Source organism: Cyprinodon variegatus, unplaced genomic scaffold, assembly GCF_000732505.1.
Source record: "Cyprinodon variegatus isolate N-32 unplaced genomic scaffold, C_variegatus-1.0 Scaffold559, whole genome shotgun sequence".
In the NCBI taxonomy this organism is placed as follows: Eukaryota; Metazoa; Chordata; class Actinopteri; order Cyprinodontiformes; family Cyprinodontidae; genus Cyprinodon; species Cyprinodon variegatus.
This window is the reverse complement of record NW_015151012.1, coordinates 62,975-81,079: the sequence shown is the minus strand read 5'-3', so window position 1 is coordinate 81,079 and position 18,105 is coordinate 62,975. Positions and strand designations below refer to the sequence as shown.

Below are 18,105 nucleotides of genomic sequence, written 5' to 3'. Positions count from 1 at the left end.
TTTATTTATAATAAAAGGACTTTACACCTTTAAACGACTCAGGTTTGTAAATAAAAAGCTGAGATTTGGATTTTAGATAACAAACATTATTACCAAGGAGATGCTTTTAAAGCTGTTTATATTTGTTTAGAATACATAGTCACATGGCCTCCCGGCACCTCCCCCCTTCTCTCCTGTTTATAAATATGTACACGGGTTCTCTACACAGAGGAGCTTAAAGCCAACTGGATTCATCCAATCGTGTTCTTCCACGGCTTCTCTTTGACTCCGGCTTCCTTTTGTTTAGTTGATGCTGCGGTGCTCCTTGGTGTCTGCTGCAGAGGATTATGGGTAAAAGTCTGCCTTAGTGGACCTGCAAGACCAAAAACAGCAGTTTAGAAATACTTAAAGTATAACATACACTATAGCATTTGCTGGGGAGAATTAAAAACAGTAATCTGTGGGGCTGAGCAATAAAACAATGAAAATATGCATCACTTTAGACCACACCTGAATATAGATATAAAAAACGTCAGATTAAATATTGTATAGTTTTAACAGCTCCGATCCAGAAATTCACAGCATTCTAAAAGATGAAAGCAGAAAAAAGGATCAAACTTCTCAATCTTTCATGGCTATGCTAAGCAATGCTGACAGGCAGTGTCTTTTTACTAGACAAATACCTCTAAATATCGAGAGGCATTTATATAATTTTTAATATTGGTTTAAATAGGAGTTGGTTCTGTCACACATCTTGTTTTGGTCTACATCCCTATTTTCTTTACTACGAGGAACACGTCTAGTGAAGAATTCACAACTTTATAATGATGTGAGCATCTTCATTTTGGTAAATGATTGTCTTCAGGTGAAGGTTTCAATCCACAAGACACTCTCTCCTCCAATTTGCTCCTATGCTACTCTGCCCTCAGCTACTCATTGGGAGATACATGCTGGGCGAACACAGATTGTGTAGACATGTCTAAAAATACATTTACTTCTTCACATTGCATTTTGTTTTTCTCTTTCTAAAAATAATAAATTATTGTTTATTACTGCTTTAAAAGTTAAATTTTAAAAAGGGCCAGGGTTGCAATTTAAATTCTGTGTTTTGTTTTCCTTTTTTTTTTACCCCTCGCTGGTAATAATATATTAATAAAGATGAGACAACAACACAAAGTTTTCATTAGGACCTAATAAATAAAGAATCAGACTTTGTTCCAAAATGATTTCTTGTTTCTTAAGGCGTTTCTTACTTAAGGTCAACCTATTAGTGTAACTTACAAAAAGAGACGCATGGACTAAATTTAACCTCTCACACTCTTAAGTTTCACTGGAAGCACCCTGCATTAGAAAAACATTCACCTAGCCTCCATCAGAATGATAAACAACTGTGTGTGATGGTTCTTGTCATCGAGCAAATCCCCACAAAACTTTTAAACTGCCAAACTACTGTTGCAGGTAGGCGAAGATTAGTAGATCCCTTCTGTGGCTTCAATATTATTTTTCATGTGAAAAGGACATGCAGGAGGCCAAATTGACCACCAGAGGGAGCTCTCACACTTAATGGGCAATACTGCTGATGTGGTTTTAACAGGTTTGGATTTTACAAACAAGAACAATCTATAAAATATCTTTCAGAAGTTAAACCCTAACCCTGCCGATCACTTAAATATAGATCATTTTTGAATTTTAGACGGCCATTTAGTTAAAATTAAAAAAGATTGAATCATATAAAAGACAATTTAATTTATTGCCATTGCGGTGAGATGGTTGTACCCCAATTTTGGGGTCAAGGTTTCTAATTGTAAAAGATTAAAACATAGTTAGACATCTTGCAATTATTCTCTCTTTTCTATTGGGTTAAAAATATTTGGATTTATGAAACATATAAAGAGGGCTATATTTTGCTGTCTTTTACTGTACGATTGAAGTGTTTGTGGCCAAAGAGACGTTGGATCTTAGTGGGATTTAAATGGTTAGACAAAGAGGAAAGAAATAAGTAGATAAACAAGCAAGTCTTTCATCTTTCTGATCCAGCTCTAATGTTTCACTCATTTAATCGCCAACAGTAAGCTAATTAAAGGACCATATTATGGGGGTCAGACCTTTAGCGGCGAGGTCCAGATGATTCTTTATTCTTCTCTCCCTCTCTTCCAGTTGGTGAGCCAGCTGGGCGTTCTTCCATCCTGGAAACCAGTTAACACACAAATCAAACATTAACACTTTACTAACACTTCTGACTAGTCATAAAGCTTTTGAAAACATTTTGGTTCTATCTCACCGACCTTTCTTCATGCTCTCAATGAGTCCCTCATTCTGAGGCAGCGCTGTGGCCGGGTGTTTGATCCTCTCTGGGATCTTAAACTTCTGTCTGACTGCAGGATGCCTTAGCAAAGCCACTTGACCCAGAGAGAAGCAGTTGGAGGTCAGCCAGTAGGTGAACACCGCCTGGGGACACATGGTTCCATCACAGACTGTAAGCAACAGAGCTTTATGACATTATAATGTCGCAGGTTCAAGTTCTGGGTTAAAACCACACTAACCGTGGGGAAATTGATGGTGAGAGGGAGGATGATGAAAGGCATGATTCTGAAAACTGTCTTCATGGCTCGCAGATTTGGGTTGTCGATACCAGACTCGGCACCAAGCTGAAAAGTTCAAATCAGTGTGATGAGTTTAAAGAAAGCTGCTGCTCTGATTCTGTTATGAGATGAATAATAATGATTCAGAGGAGACATTAAGGTCATCTAACCTCCAGGATGAAGAACATCGTCCCAGTGACTGCAAGAGGGAGGATATAAAAAGGATCTGCTGCACTCAGGTCGGTGAACCAGAATAAACCTCCTGTCTGTAAGCTGGGCACCGGCAGATACGCCATCTTCCTCAGAGCGATGAAGAACGAGATAAAGACTGGAGCCTGGAGGGGATCCACAAATGAAACTCAGAGTATGTAGACAGGAAGTTAAAAACAAAACTGAGGAAAAACACACAGAAGCTGCTTGTATCCAACACCAACACAAGATGCTCTGAGCAAGTCACAGTTATGTTTAATTATATGGAGTGATGTCACCTCTGCTCCTAACATCAACTACTAACAACAGCTCTTGCAGGAAGGCAACAATTAATATGTTTTAGGTTCTTTATATATCTTATCTCATGAGTTTTAAGCCACTTTCACACTTATAACCTGGCTTTTTTTTAAAACCGGGTTGAGCCGTTAACAATCAGCTTTTGGCTCTTTTCCCATTTTGACTGAAAAGCGGAAAGCTGCGTGGCCACTGTCCCCCACCTCTGTCTGATGATGGCATCATGCTGGATGAGCAAGTGCTGATTATGTCAACAGTGACTCAGAAATCAGGGAAGTAAAAAATGGAGAGCAACATGGACAGGAGCCAGAGTGTAGACAGTCTCACTCTTTTATCTGGCAGATTCCCTCTCACAAGTGCTGCACCATGTTTAACAAATGTAAACAGAGTTTTTTTCGGCTTGTTTTATCAGAAGCGGCTGGCGCGTTGTGTTGACGCTCATACGTTGCGTTCAATGGTGTCACATAACTTAGCGGGTCAACCCAGGTCTGGCGTTCCAAAGCATGCCGATTAGAGAGGAGCCAATTATAACGCAGGTCGCCTGCTGAATCATTTGACCTGAGTAGACAGGCGTCAGTTAGCTGTTCCCACCGCTATGAAAAGCCGATCGTACCCAGGTTTGAACAGGTTTTTCGGCCAGTGGGAATGGTAGTAGGGGGGATAATTAAAGGTTAGTTGTAAAGCATTAATGACAGCAGGATGGAAACAGTCCACAAAAAGCTCATTGAGGCATCTCAGTGATGGGTCCTTAAATGCGGGGGTCGAGCTCATAGAGCAAACCCCGTGTCTGTGTGCGTGTCGCTACAAGAAAGTCCCGTGACCGATACAGGAGCTGTTCCAAACTGACTGTCACCTTAAACTGCGTTTCAAACGGGATGCACCTGCTATAAGAATCTGTAACTTTTTGAGCTTCATCATCAAATTCATCAAAAAAATCTGGAGCAGCCACCAAACAATAAAAAGGCTTCAGCCTCATATCAGAAAATAAGTTATTCGGTTCAATGTCCTTAATATGTCATGTTTTTCTTCAGTTTGCACTTGATTTATCTGAATCTAAATTCATTTCAAATTGAATCTTAGTGTACTGCTCTTACAGTATTTATTTTTTTGAATAAAATAAAAAGGAAACATCCTAGTCCACAAACATCCTCATTCAACTGTTCAAATTATGATACATGTTTACATTACTTATCCACTGTATCTGAAAATACTTGAGATAACTTTAATTCAAAAGAATATATGAAATAATGCAATACAACATATATGGGCTTATCATTTTATACACTAGGTCATCCAATCAGTGTCAAATAGGCCGCCTGCAGTGATTTTAAAGGTCCAGTAGGTGTCAGTATTCACTGAAACAGCATCAATACAGCAATGGAAACCCTTCATGACGCCTCATCTATCCCCTTAATAAAGCATCTTAAATATCAATGAGGTGACCTACCTAGTAGGAGATTTATTGTGAAATATTTAAACCACAATTTAATATTTAAATTAGGTTAAAATTAAACAATAAAATAATTGAATTTCAGCATTTATTAACTGATTTGAATTCATCCATGTCTTCATAGTGTATTAAAAATAGGATTTCATACCTCAATTCTAATGCTCAGGGAATGTTTTTGGAAGAAGGTGATCCAGTGTGCCAATTTTTCCATCGTCCTTGAATCACCAAGTTAGACCCCACCAGTTGCTTAAATCTAAAACAATATCTCCCCACACAAAAAATTTGGAGGTTGTGAAACGCCTCCACATTAAAAGGCAAACTGACCTGGACCAAAGGAACCAGGAAACCTCTTAGGGGATTTACATCATGTTTCTTCTGGAACAGGTTCAGATCAGAGTAGGCTTTGGCAACTGCAAAGATTAACAATCAGATCTGAATGAGTGAGACGACTTAAGAACAGAGAGGTGAAAAACACAACAGAGGGTGAGGACCAAACATACATTCATATTTATTCCCGCTCTGCTTGGCCTCGTTCATCCTGTTGGTGAGTTTGGTCATCTCGGGCAGGACGTTGTTCAGTTTGGCTGCCTCTCTCTGACCCTTCACTATGACGGGGAACACTGCCAAACGGGCCAGAACCGTCCCTAGAGTCAACAACAACAAATAAACATAAATATCAACCACAGATCAGCCTATCTGGTTACAAGTTAAGAAAATAAACAGATATCCTAAAAACAGAGACAGCTCACATAAAAGGCTACATTACTGAAAGTTTTTGCTCACCTACGACTATAGCCCCCCACCAGGGTAGGCCCAGATCCATGTGAAAGAACTCCAAAATGTTCTGGATCACACCCACTGGAGTGTAGCTTCCTAGTCCCAATTCTACCAGTCTGGGCTCTGCAGCCACAGCCTGCAGGACGTCTGCTGCAACCGGGGCCACATCACCCACCTGCTCGATGACCGGCTGTGTTGGAAGAGCTGAGGAGTTTATGGACAGAGGAGCCGCCGCCGAGACGCTTTCAGCTGGGATCTGATGGTATCAGTTATACAGTGTTAGGATGGAAAACAAAAGAAAAACTTTTTAATGGACTGCATCTCATCTCTTTACTGACCTGCTGGGAGACTGACTGTGTGAGGACAGGGACAGAGTCAGCAGCCAGAGATGCTGAGGAAGACTCCGGGACAGAAGGTGGTATCGATCCATCACCAGGTGGGATCTGCATGAAACATGAGAAAAAGAAAAATATCAAATTATCAACTGAATCTAAAGGGACTCATTCCAATATATATATAAAAAAAAAAAGTCTATGAGCAGTCTATGAGCGAGAGACGGGGTACACCCTGAACAGGTCGCCAGTCTATCACATTGCAACACACATACAGAGAAATACAACCATGCACACACACTCACACCTAAGGACAACTTCTAGAAGCCAATTAAACTAACAGTCATGTTTATGGACTGAGAAGAAGCTGGAGTACCCAGAGAGAACTCGCACCTGCACTGGAAGAACATGCAAACTCCATGCATCTATACTTATTAACACAACACTAAATACAACAGATTTATTCTGCAGGGTTTGATCTACATCTTTAAAGCTTCAGTTAAGAGCATCTTTTGAGGATATAATGTGCAGCAGCAATGTAAACTTTCTTGTTCATCAAAGTTAATTTATGTATCTGGAATGAGATCTACATGCAAATTATAGGATTTTTTAAAATATAATATCAGCTTAAAAATGGACTCTTTGTGGCATCAAATGTTTTAAAATAAATGGTTGTTATGGAAATCTGATGACTACCAATGCCAGCCGCTCCAAGTGTGCAGCTATTTGGAAATTAACTGTTGCTCCGAATGTAGACATCAGCAACTTTGAGTATTCATTTCTTTTGCAGCTACTTCCTGACTTATATAGATAAACGCACTTCTATCTCAGTTAAACGTGACATTTTAAAGTGTGGCTTAGGTAAAATGGGTTTGTTTTCAGTCCTAACTTACATGCACTGGGAAAAAGGAAGTAATCTCTACAAAGCTTTAAAAACGTAAAGTCTAAAGACAACCAAATTTACAACTGAAAAAGATTTTGGCTATTTCTTAATCAGGCAGTTTAAGATAATTTTACTGCAAAAAACAGACTTTAGTGTTATTTTTTTTTTTTTTTTTTTTACATATATTTAAAAAGGTGGTAGCATTGGGAGGTCTTCAGATCTTACAGCTAAGTTATATCAGGTGTTAAGTGCATCCTTCAATATATTAGAGCTATTAATAAGATCAAAGCAGAGATATGTTTTATTAGCATGTGTTTTAATGGCTTAGAATTAAACGCTTTTCTGATACATTTATGACTTTTACCCCACAATATAATGTTTATAAGCTCTAAAAAGGTAAATAAAATCAAAATACTATCTCCTCCTCAGAATTAATTGTCCCTGCTTCATCACATGCACTATGATTCAGATGATTTCCTCATATTAGTGACCTGAAAACAATTTGGTGCATCTTGAGAAATGACTTGATGTTTCCCCAGAATATTTCCCCATATTGAAGATCAAATAAATGTAATACTGTGAATTACTGTTTGGGTGGATGGCAAAGATTTTAACTCACTGTATCATGCTTTTCCATAATTTTCATTAATGTGTGTTAGTATACCTGTGAGCTGTTGTGTCTTGCGGTGACTGCGCTGACCCAGACGAACTTTCCACGCTGCTTGAAGCTGATCTGAGACCTGCTACAGCTAAACAGCGTGTGCAGGCTGGAGCTCTGAAGCAACAGCTGTTAAGAAAAAAAAATAAGAAACTCAAATGAATAGTAAATAACCATGGCGTTACTAAGCTATGATAAACATTAAATCTGCAACAATTTATTAAAGATCCATCCATCCATTATCTGACACGCTTGTCCCAATTTGGGTCGCGAGGGTTGCTGGTGCCTATCTCCAGCTGTCAATGGGCGAGAGGCGGGGTACACCCTGGACAGGTCGCCAGTCCATCACAGGGCAACACAAGAGAGGGCAACAGATGGCAGGGCAACAAGAGACAAACAGGACATACAACCATTTGTGCACACATTCACACCTAAGGGGACTGTAGAGAAGCCAATTAGCCTAATAGTCATGTTTTTGGACTGGGAGGAAGCCGGAGTACCCGGAGAGAACCCCCACATGCACAGGGAGAACATGCAAACTCCATGCAGAAAGACCCCAGGCCGGGAATCGAACCCAGAACCTTCTTGCTGCAAGGCAGCAGTGTTACCCACTGCTCCTTATTCAAGATCTAAACATATTTAACTGATTTATGCTGGCAGCTTCTTCTGTAAGAAGACTTACTACTCTGAGAAGATTTAAAATAATAAAATGGTGATTCTTATGACCTTCTGCTGGAAGCTACACATTATTTTCAAGAAAAACAGAAGTAGAATAACCATGTTATACAGATCAGATTTCCCACGTAAATCATAGATCATCATTAAAATAACTTATTCTATTTTGAGAAAGTCATTACAGCTGGGAATTAAACTTTTCATAAGGTTGTTAATATGTTTAGACCAGAAAGTAAATCAGACATCAGTGTTGGAGCTGAGGTTTTAACATGAACACGCTGGGGAGTTATCTAAAGATCATTTAACCCTGAAGGAATTATTAAACCCATTTAGATTAAAACCACCTTAATCATTTAAACATGTTTAAATCCAAAAGAACTCAAACAGAACTTTTACATATCCAAACAAGTGTATCTCTAAAGCGCCGGTTAGCTAAAGTAAGCTAAACACCAAATAATCGTCATAAATATGAACTTTAGTAGAACAATCGATCAAACTGCAACAGTTCCATATGTGAGGAAACCAACGATTTTTAATTTTAACGAAATTATATAGATGTCTTCTCTTCGGACTCTGTCAAAGTCACACTCATAACGCAGTGATGCTAACCGGCTAGCATGCTAGCCCCTGAAAGCTGCTTTCTAAGTCTCTGTTTTAGAAGTAGAAGCAAAGCTACACCAGCGGAGCTCTAGCAGGAACAAACCTGCTTCTGAATAACTGGAAGAACACAGCTGCTCCGGCTCGGTTTCCCAGTCTGACTCAGGAAACATCTTGCTAAGCAGCTCGGAGTCACCCCACTCCTGATGGCAGCCATGTTGGGAGGGAGGAGACAAGCCTACGGAACGCGTAAAGGGACAATTCACCAAAATAACTACGTAGGAAATGCGAGATTATTTAAATTAATGAAAATTTTTGACACATTCTGAAGATGTTATAGACACCCACCACACTGGATAAGCTCATGTCTGTCTGTCCGTTCTTGGTGAACCTATATTTACAGACATTAAGGTTTCAATTATAAAATACTCAAAGCTGCTGGTACATTTTAAAGAAAACAAACATATTATTTCGATATGTGACAATTCTGTGTGTGGCTTCAACGCAAAAAAAAAGCATCTGACTTATGTATTGGTTCTATAAACAATTACATCAAATGTAAGGCAATACAGAATGCATAAGACATGGGTGAAAAACTAATTATTCCATGTTTCTTTTTATGTATGATAATAAAAAATAATTATACACTTTATTGTGTTTATTCTTATATGGGATCACACCTACACAATCTAAGAAGACCAGCAAATGTCCTGCACTGTATTTGCACTAAAGTTTAAATGCAGACATTTACTGAAAAAACATATTTTAAACACACTTTTTACAGACATTCAAGCTGCCAAAAGACAAACACCAAAAAAAATATATCTGTGCTCTGCACGGTAAACATATGTTTGTACATTTGTTATGTTTGTCTTTCTGTCGGTCTTAATGAAATAATATTTTGGTGACAATTTGCATCATAATCTGGATGCAGGATTTTTTTAAAGAATTCATTAACATTATTTTGCAGAGCAAGCAGCCAACCCCAGAGGGTGGCAGCACTGACTATTTTGACAGCTTCAGCATCAGACTCAAAAAGCAACAGAAGTATTATACTGAAATCAAAAACATGCCAAGCCCTCTCTTAAAGCCTCTCTTGAAGTCTCTGCTGATCAGACAAGAAAGCAGAGTGGAGAGTGAAAGAAGACGGGGAGCAGAACAAACACCAGAGGCTGCAGACAGACTATGTTACTTATTGATAAACTTATGAAAGTATTGTAAGGAAATTTTTTACCAAATATGCATCTCATGCCAAGAACAATTCATTAAAATGTGCTAATGAACCAGATAACTTTTTTGCTTTGTGTAAATGGGGCAAAATTTGCTGCTTGGTAGAGGTCTGAGCTCTCCGAATGCTTTTCTAGTTCAAATATGCTTTTAAAGTTGGTCAGAAATTTGAAATGAAAAAGATTACCAGAAAAAAAACTAAACAAGGAACTCCATTTGATTGTTTGTTCAGTTATTTGTTCTTTTATTGTTATATTTTACTTTTTATTAGCATTTACTGGCCAGAAAAGAAACATAGGCTTGCTGTCTCCACTGGTCAACTAAAGATAGATTGTAAAGGTAAAACCAACACATCTCAACGATTCTATAATGTTGCATCGAAAACATGGTAAAAATATATGAAGAGAAATGGATGAGAAGAAAAGGTTAAACAGACTTCTACAAACTTGGATGGATTTCTTTTAAGATTAATAATAAGTAATTTATACTGTTTAACTGAAAAATAAATCTCTGCAGCGTGGATTTCCCCTGATCCAAAAAGAAAACACCTTCACTACCTTCCTGTCTTATTTTTACGGTCTCTAACCTCTGCTTTTATTTGAGTATCGTTTTTTTTTTTTTTTTCCAGTAACATTTCTGGCTGCATGAGGGCGGCTGTATTTGAATTTCTCTTAATTTGATTGCATCCAAACTCAGAGGAGAGCCAGGGAAATTCCTCCCCATTGGCTACTTTCACTTTCATTTTCAGCTGCAGTTTAGCAGTTTATTTGAAACAGTCAGGCATAGAGAAATGTTGCATGCAAGTGTCTACATAATGAATGTTTTATTTTAAATAGGCCAGTATGTCCCAAAAATTTTCTCTTTTGGAGGGGACACAGCGAAAAAGTGCTATTGTGTTTTATTTCCAATAAATATAAGTTGTTGCACCTTTATCTATAAAGCCCGTTTCCAAAAACATTAATATTTAAAAAGAAAATGTCTAGAAAGTCATAAATATGTGATAAAAAGTCAAAATTATGAGTTACAAAGTCATAATTGAAATACAAAGTTTGAAAGTTAAATATCTCAAAATTCGGACTTATTTATCTGATAATAATGCCTTTGAAAGTTGAAATTAAGACTTTATATCTAATATTTATGACTTTGTAACTCATAATTAAGACTTTGCATCTCCTAATTATGACTTAGTAACATAATTATGACTTTTCAAGTCGAAAGTAAGAGTTTATATCTTATATTTATTACTTAATATCTCATAATTATGACTTTTAAAGTCGAAATTAAGACTTAATATCTCATATTTATGTCTTTGAAAGTCGTAACTATGACTTTATATCCAATATTTATGACTTTGTAACTCATAATTAACACTTTGCATCTCCTAATTATTGCTTAGTTACTTAATAATTATGTTTTGGAAAGTCGGAATTATGACTATGTATCTGATATTTATGACTTAATATCTCATAATTATGACTTTAAAGTCGAAAATAAAACTTTATATCTCATATTTTTTGACTTAATATCTCATAATTATGACTTTTAAAGTCGAAATGATGACTTTGTACCTTAAAATTATATCTTTCTATTTGGCATTTTTTCTTCATGTTGCAGAAACAGGCTTCACTATTTATATCTTAAGTTAAAAAAAAAAACTCAAATATATATGCCTAACGAATAAAATGTAAAAAAGACGGTACTAGAGACAGTGCTTTGCGCAGACTCAGTGGAGCCCTGCTGATCAGATCTGTCCTCTGATCTGTGTCTTTGAACGCAGCGCGTCTAGAAGGAGAAATGTCCATCGATGCTTCACCATTCGCTGTGCTGGACAGGTAAAACATGTGTTTATTCAAAACGGCTGTGAGACATTTCAGTGTTCCGCATTTATGTATTTATTTTGCCAGGCTGGCATTTAGTTGACTTTAAAACAGACCCATGTTCTAAAGTGCAGAGTGCGTAAATGCGTTACTGTAGTTTCGCTTTGATAGAGCATGTAAAGCGCTCACTCAAACTCGAAAAGATCAAAGTCGAAAGATTTTGCTTCAACTTTTTTTTATTTATTTTACTTTAGATTTTTGCAGCGAAAGAAGATGGGATCAGCTACATCTACCAGCCCGGAGAAATGTTACGATCCCAAAGACACCTCGCTGAAATTTGTGGATGGGGAGGATGAGCTGGACTGTAAGTAGGCTGCTGCTGGTGAGAACAGATTGATTACAGAAGAGCTTCTAAACCAAATTTACCAGGGGGGCAGTGTTATTTTTCGTTTTCTTGGGCGCACAGAAACAAACAATAACAATAAAAAAGGAATAATAAAAAAAAGAACACTTTTATTTTAGCTGAGCCACAAAGCCAAGTCTACAGATTTCTGATCCAACAGATGAAAACAGTGATCCGATTTTAATGCAGCAGGAGCTGACTTATTTTTCAATTAATTGTTAAATTGAATTGAAATATCGAATTGGTCCAAGGGACAAATCAATTACAGTATTTTTTATAAGCTCATGTCATCATGGAACATTGATTTAGTATTACACTGCGAAAAAATGGATAGAAATATATAAAAATGTTCTTAAAAAAGAGCGTATTCGCCCTTCATTCGAGCAGGATAATCTAGCAACAGGTGGGTTTTTTCTAATATAAAAAGATAATAAAATATAATGCACTTGAAATTAGTTAAATGAGCTGTTTGTTTATTTATTTTAACTGTAAATCATTGTTTTCCATTGACAAATTATCCTGTCCTGCTCTAAGCAAAAGAAAATACATCTAATAAAAAAATTTTACTTACTTAGATTTCATTTTTGCACTTTATGTTCTCAGTAGAGAACATAAAGTGTTCATTAAGTTTTTTTTAAACATTTTTTTATTGTTATTTGTTTTTTCTGTTCCCCCAAGAAAATGAAAATCACATGTTCTACAGGACCCCTGGCCCCTGTTGGCCCCTGTCTAGAACTCCCAATGCTAGTTATCTGTGGACTTTAGGCGGAAAAAACATCTTGAAGGGCATCCTTTTAGTTACAGTTTCTTTATTTCCTAGTTTTGTGTGAAGGCTTCTCATCACTAAGAGCGCAGATGTCCTGTGGTCACGCTGTGACACCAACATCTCTCACAAAATGGTGTCTGAAGCAACTGGAAGAGGTAAATATTAATTATAAGGAATATGTTCCCAATGTTATATATAAACAGCTTGACAATGCTGTTTATACATAAACAGCATGACAATGCTGTTTATATATAAACAGCATGAGCACCCGGAGAAAACCCACGCATGCTCAAGAAGAAGATGCAAACTCCATGCAGAAAGACCCTGGGCCTCCTTGCTGCAAGGCAGCAGTGCTATCCATTGCGCCACTGAGCAGCCAAAATCTGTATCATGATTTCCATTTTTTATCATTTTTATTTATCTTTATTTTTGACTATTTCAATGTATTTAACAGGCAGCTGATTTATTTTGTCTTTAATGGAAGGGTACTGTATGTAAACTTTCAAGCACAACTGTATATACACAATCTTATATCAGCAAGTTAATGGAAAGTTAAGTGGAAGGAAAAGTGAGGTAGTCTATACTAAATTCTGAGTTACCATTAGTCTTTATCATAAAGTTAGCAAAATAATCATTTAAATCCTGTGTAATGGTCAGAGGCTCCTTGAGGCATAAAAATCTCAGCATTCATTCTTAATCATCTTTAGATGTTAGATACTCCAACAATAGCAAAAGATACAGAATTTTCTTTATCTTTATTTTGCACAAGAGATGTTAGACCTATGGTGGAAGCACCATCTGCACCCATGTTTACATAAAACTGATACTTTAGTCAACAAGTCCTTTCAGAATATGATCCATACTGGGATTCATAGGCCTGTATACAGTAGATGGAAGGATGTATGTCATGTAGTTAACTATTAACTGAGGTCAGCTTCTAGTGTGATGACCCATCAATGTTTTTGTATTGTTTTAAAGGGACAAAGCAGGTTTGTGTGTGGCGTGTGTAATGCTAGGTGGCACTATGAGGAAGTTCAGAAAATGGCTCTTCTTTCTCCTGAAGAACGGAAATACTTCAAAAAAATGAGGAGCCTCAATGCTGCTGTTACCAGAAAAGTATGGATTTTATCCTTTAAGTTTATTTAAAACATTTTATTGGTAATTTATTCTAAATCTTTATCTGCTTCCAAACAGTGTCCTGGATGTATGTCCTCTGTGGCAAGACAAAATGAATTTAATCTTTGTATCGGCTGCAAAGTGTGCACAGCAAAGGAAGGACGTCCATATGAATTCTGCTGGCAGTGTCTGAGGGAATGGAAAGGACCAAAACCACGGATAAGCCGCTGTGGGAATGAAGGCTGCAGCAACACGTTGCTGCAAACTCTGCAAACCTGCCCAGATATCGTCTTCGACAAGGTGAAAGGAATCACAGGGTGTCCTTCCATCCGGGTCTGTCCCACCTGCGGATCACTGCTGGAGCATAAACGAAACCACTGCAAACACCTTACTTGTCCTCAGTGTAAGGTCAAGTTCTGTTTTGTGTGCCTGAAGACATTTGCTGAATGTTCAAGAACAAGCGGCATTTCAGCACCGTGCTCCAGTGGTGTTGCTCCCAGACAGACAGTTATCCCAGTGTGGAGAAAGAGTTAAAATTTCTTCTGAGTTCTTCATTTTTGTGACATTACATTCACCTTTTCCTGAAAGAACAACTGAGCACAAGTTCATAGATAGAAAGAGATAATATTTCTATCCAGAAATATGAGAACATTAGAAACAAGCAAAACCAACTTCAGTGTATTTACAAAAATGTATAATGTAGCTTGTTCAGGACCATGGACAGCATACTGGATTTTCACTTCACTGCAAAAGTATTAAAACCCTGTGAACCACACCATTCAAATATGCTATTTTATGTCATAAACCAACTAGATTTACTGCAGGAATATTGGAAGGAAAATTAGCAGTATAATTTTTCTAAACCAGAATTTGTCAAGTCTTTTTGTAAAATGTGGAAATGCGCTAAATTTATTTTCTTGCTTTTAATGTGTACAAAATAATGCACATACCTAATAAACACCAATGTTTTCCAAAGTTCATACATACATACATTGTGTTTTCTCTTAAAAAACGAAAACCTTTGCATGTTATTCCCCGCTTTCATAAGAGTGGGAATTTCCCTAGAAGTCAAGTGCAGTTAAATTTCTCTGGAGGACGTCCAGTGCTATAGTTGAGCTGCTTTCTGTTTAAAGTATTTCCAAATGTCTTATTTTCAGATTATTTCCTGTATCTTTCTTTTTCCCAGCATACTCATGTTTTCATTTATTTATTTTTGGAATAATTTTTTCCTAAACGGCACCATAATCTGCAGGAAAAAATAAATACTGAAGAAAATAATAATAAAAGCGACATAATGTATTTTTAAAAATTATAAAATACTTTCCATAATTCTAAGACACAGATACTGGCCCCATGGCCACCTGTAAGCTTTTATCATCAACTTTCCACATTTCTATATTTTATTACTTGCCCAGATCACTTCTAGAAGAAGTTTATGTTTGAACAAAAATCCAACTCCAAGTTTCACTATTATTTTGTAGCTGCAGTTACCTCTCAACATTTTAGTTTTTGTTAAGGCTATGTTTATGAAATATGCTGTTTGCAAAATTCTAAGATTTTAAAGATGTTTGGATTATTAATTGCATTATTATTGGATTCTTCTTCAATCTTAACTAATTGCTAATTAACAAGTAAATAAATGAGAAAGATAGTTACGTACGGTTAAAGGAAATATTGAAATATACAATTGGTCATAGTTTTGGTTTTGTTCAAGTTTTATCTCTAAGTTTTCATTGGTCTTTTTGATTCGTATTTGAGTTCTTAGATATTTTCTGTTTGCCCTCTTATATCAGTCTCCTTTTCCCTAGCTCCCTTCTTGCCTCTGTTCACACCTGCTCCCATTCTACTAATTATCCTGGTCTTTGTTTGTCTCTCCTCCTGCTCAGTCACTCTTTGCTGGTTTGTCGTCATTACTTTGTCCCCTTTTTGTTGTGAGTATTCTTGGTTTTGAGCGTTTTTGAATTTTTTATGGATTTATATTTTTGAGATTTTTGCTTCTGTTAAACTTTGGGTAATTAAACTTCAAGGAAACTCCTTCAGCTTCAGTCTGCATTTGGGTCCTGTCAAACCTCCAGCACCACTATGACAGAATTAAATGACTGAATAAGTGAATAAAACAAAACACAAACACACAGAAATATAAAAATAAAAATTAATTTATTTTTCCAGATTAATTTAGATCTTGCTACAGAAGTTATTTATTTAATATGTACAGTTTATGAATATATTTAAAATTATTTCAATGATGTTGAAGAATCACGTGGTTATTATTAACAAAACAACTTCATACACTAACGGCAATAACCAAAATCATAAAGAAAACTTCCTAATTTAAACAAAACAGGAAACTGGCAAAGTGGTATCTTAAATGAAAATTGCTTCAAAAACATTAGAAGTCATCAAGTGTAGAGCTGAAAGCAATAATCGTCTCTCTTGTTGCGTAAATGTTCCCAACCTCCCCATCAGTCCATTCCTTTGCTGCATCCCAATGACAGACTTCAGGTCTCTCTGTCTCTTGCTGCCTCTTAGCCTCCGCTCACCTTCCTGACCATTTGAACCTTAGTGTTGGGTTTGATGTTGTAGTCAGAGAGGGAAGCAGAGTCATCATCCAGAGGCTTGTCCCCGACAACCAGCTTGATGTCATCCAGGGTTGGTCCTGCACAATAAAAAACAAACAAACAAACAATCAAAAACAAACAAACAGCAACAACAACAAAAACCAAGTATGAATTTAAAAAAAACGAGGGCACCCTCCATAGACTGCTGTCATTATATTTTGTTGTTGTTTGTGCAGAGAACTGCCTATGGTTATAATAAAAATAACTATATTATCAAAAAAGTATTATGTAAGCAGTCCGTATAATCTATCCTATTTTATTTTGATTTATTGATTTCAAACTGCACCTAAAAGTCCCTTCATGACAACATGTATAAAATCTTAATAGCTTTTTAGGCCTACCTGATTTAGGAAAGGTGTCCACCGCATATTTCTTCAGCTCCAGAACAGTCATCTTCCCCAGAGGGCCCTTGGTGTTCACATAGCTGACCTCTCCAAGGTTGGAGCAAAGGACGAGCAGATCTGTTTTGCACATGATGGTTCTTCGTCTGAGCTGTAGGTCTGTGATCTGATGTGGTTTTAGACCCGTGTTCTTATTAGAAGAAACATTGGGCGTGACATAACAAGCGAAAGTAAAAGAAAAAGGTGCGGGATTCCCATAGATTTACATTTGATCTTCTTTGCATTTCTTTTTTTTATCCAAAATAGTTTCGAAATGAATTTAATCGCATGCATGCACGAAGTGATGTGTATGAAGTTAAAAAAATAAAATATATTAATGCATAAAAAATAGCATAGGACACAGTGCATGTGATAAAATGCTTTAAATGAAAATAAAAATCTTTGTCCCATACTTCTCCTTCAGATTTTTTGAAAGATCAGATTGCACGATCGATTTTTACAATAAAGCTATATAGAAAATATAGATTTATAAAAATGGGCGAGTTTTCATTCCTTTTACATACCCCTTTTCCTCCCCACACTTTATAATCCGTTAAATTTTATATACATGTTACCTACATAGAGAATTACTGTTTCAAACATTGTATGTGCTTTGTTAGAAAAGAAAAAAAAAAAAACAGAAAAAGTGATTTAATCTTTTAATGGAGAGGTAGATGGGTTATTTTTTGCTGGTTGCAAATTCATGATGGCCTCTGATCACCTTAAAACACCAACTCCTGTTTTATTATTATTCATCAACTAACATTAACGTTGAAAATGTTTAAATTGAAGAAATAAAAATAATTGTTGGTCAAAGCAGTATGAAATCGCCCATAATAATTGGTGATGGCTCATTTCTATGTACTAAAGGTAAGGAGGAAAACTGCGACAGAAGGGAGTGGAGTCTAAATTACAAGCTTTTCTTTCCTTTTTTAATCTGTGTTTTTTTTAGAGCTTTTTTTTCTACTTGTTTGTGTTTTTTCTTCAGCACTTGAACCTGTACCGAACAGGCCGGTGGCATTTGCGCAGACTCAGAATGAGGACTGATCCTATCAGCGCAGCCGACGTCATCCTGTTATAATAGCAGCAGAGCTGCGCATTTCTGCTTTCAGCTGCTTTCCACTGTAGGAAACGCGTCCGATCCATAAGCAGAAATGTCCGAGGATCTCACACCAAGAGCAGCCCTGCGCAGGTAGGCATGTGTTTCCTTCCTACGTATTTATAGCTGTAACATTAGGTTACCCTGTATGCGTGACTTTCCTAAACCTGCACTGCAAAACATATCTAGAAAAAAGTAAGAAAATGTCCTAAATCAAGTGTATTTACCCTTACTTTTAGTAG

The 18,105-nt window shown here is 36.8% G+C and overlaps 3 protein-coding genes across 4 annotated transcripts in view; 2 read left to right on the top strand and 1 right to left on the bottom strand.

Moving 5' to 3' along the window:
• On the bottom strand, window positions 1–8,674 carry LOC107095619 (mitochondrial inner membrane protein OXA1L). The gene is made up of 11 exons (XM_015391784.1): window positions 8,544–8,674; window positions 7,172–7,294; window positions 5,631–5,735; window positions 5,299–5,548; window positions 5,016–5,159; window positions 4,840–4,925; window positions 2,732–2,896; window positions 2,523–2,627; window positions 2,265–2,427; window positions 2,085–2,165; window positions 1–352 (listed from the first exon to the last, which is right to left on the bottom strand). Exons 1-11 carry the CDS (start codon window positions 8,652–8,654, stop codon window positions 231–233), a joined length of 1,455 nt encoding a protein of 484 aa, XP_015247270.1. The 5' UTR covers window positions 8,655–8,674; the 3' UTR covers window positions 1–230.
• Window positions 8,675–11,414: 2,740 nt separating this feature from the next.
• LOC107095610 (E3 ubiquitin-protein ligase RNF19A-like) lies at window positions 11,415–14,721 on the top strand. The gene is made up of 5 exons (XM_015391770.1): window positions 11,415–11,496; window positions 11,736–11,845; window positions 12,705–12,805; window positions 13,629–13,766; window positions 13,845–14,721. Exons 1-5 carry the CDS (start codon window positions 11,459–11,461, stop codon window positions 14,298–14,300), a joined length of 843 nt encoding a protein of 280 aa, XP_015247256.1. The 5' UTR covers window positions 11,415–11,458; the 3' UTR covers window positions 14,301–14,721.
• A 3,175-nt stretch (window positions 14,722–17,896) lies between these two features.
• LOC107095605 (probable E3 ubiquitin-protein ligase ARI8) overlaps window positions 17,897–18,105 on the top strand; it is a 13,546-nt gene continuing 13,337 nt past the window's right edge. For both annotated transcript variants that reach the window (XM_015391765.1, XM_015391764.1), the window contains exon 1: window positions 17,897–17,956. In XM_015391765.1, coding sequence (XP_015247251.1) covers window positions 17,919–17,956 — 38 coding nt within the window. In that variant the 5' untranslated portion in view covers window positions 17,897–17,918. The remainder of the gene's footprint in view (window positions 17,957–18,105) is intronic.

Excerpts from the sequence above, each read along its gene's own strand:
- LOC107095610 (XM_015391770.1), top strand. The coding sequence starts at position 11,459 with ATGTCCATCGATGCTTCACCATTCGCTGTGCTGGACAG. Across the intron at positions 11,497-11,735 it reads CCATTCGCTGTGCTGGACAG|ATTTTTGCAGCGAAAGAAGA; the intron begins GTAAAACATGTG and ends ATTTTACTTTAG. Across the intron at positions 11,846-12,704 it reads TGGGGAGGATGAGCTGGACT|TTTTGTGTGAAGGCTTCTCA; the intron begins GTAAGTAGGCTG and ends TTTATTTCCTAG.
- LOC107095619 (XM_015391784.1), bottom strand. The coding sequence starts at position 8,654 with ATGGCTGCCATCAGGAGTGGGGTGACTCCGAGCTGCTTAGCAAGATGT. Across the intron at positions 2,897-4,839 it reads TCCTGGTTCCTTTGGTCCAG|GCTCCAGTCTTTATCTCGTT; the intron begins GTCAGTTTGCCT and ends GATCCCCTCCAG. Across the intron at positions 2,428-2,522 it reads TCACCATCAATTTCCCCACG|GCGGTGTTCACCTACTGGCT; the intron begins GTTAGTGTGGTT and ends ATGTGTCCCCAG.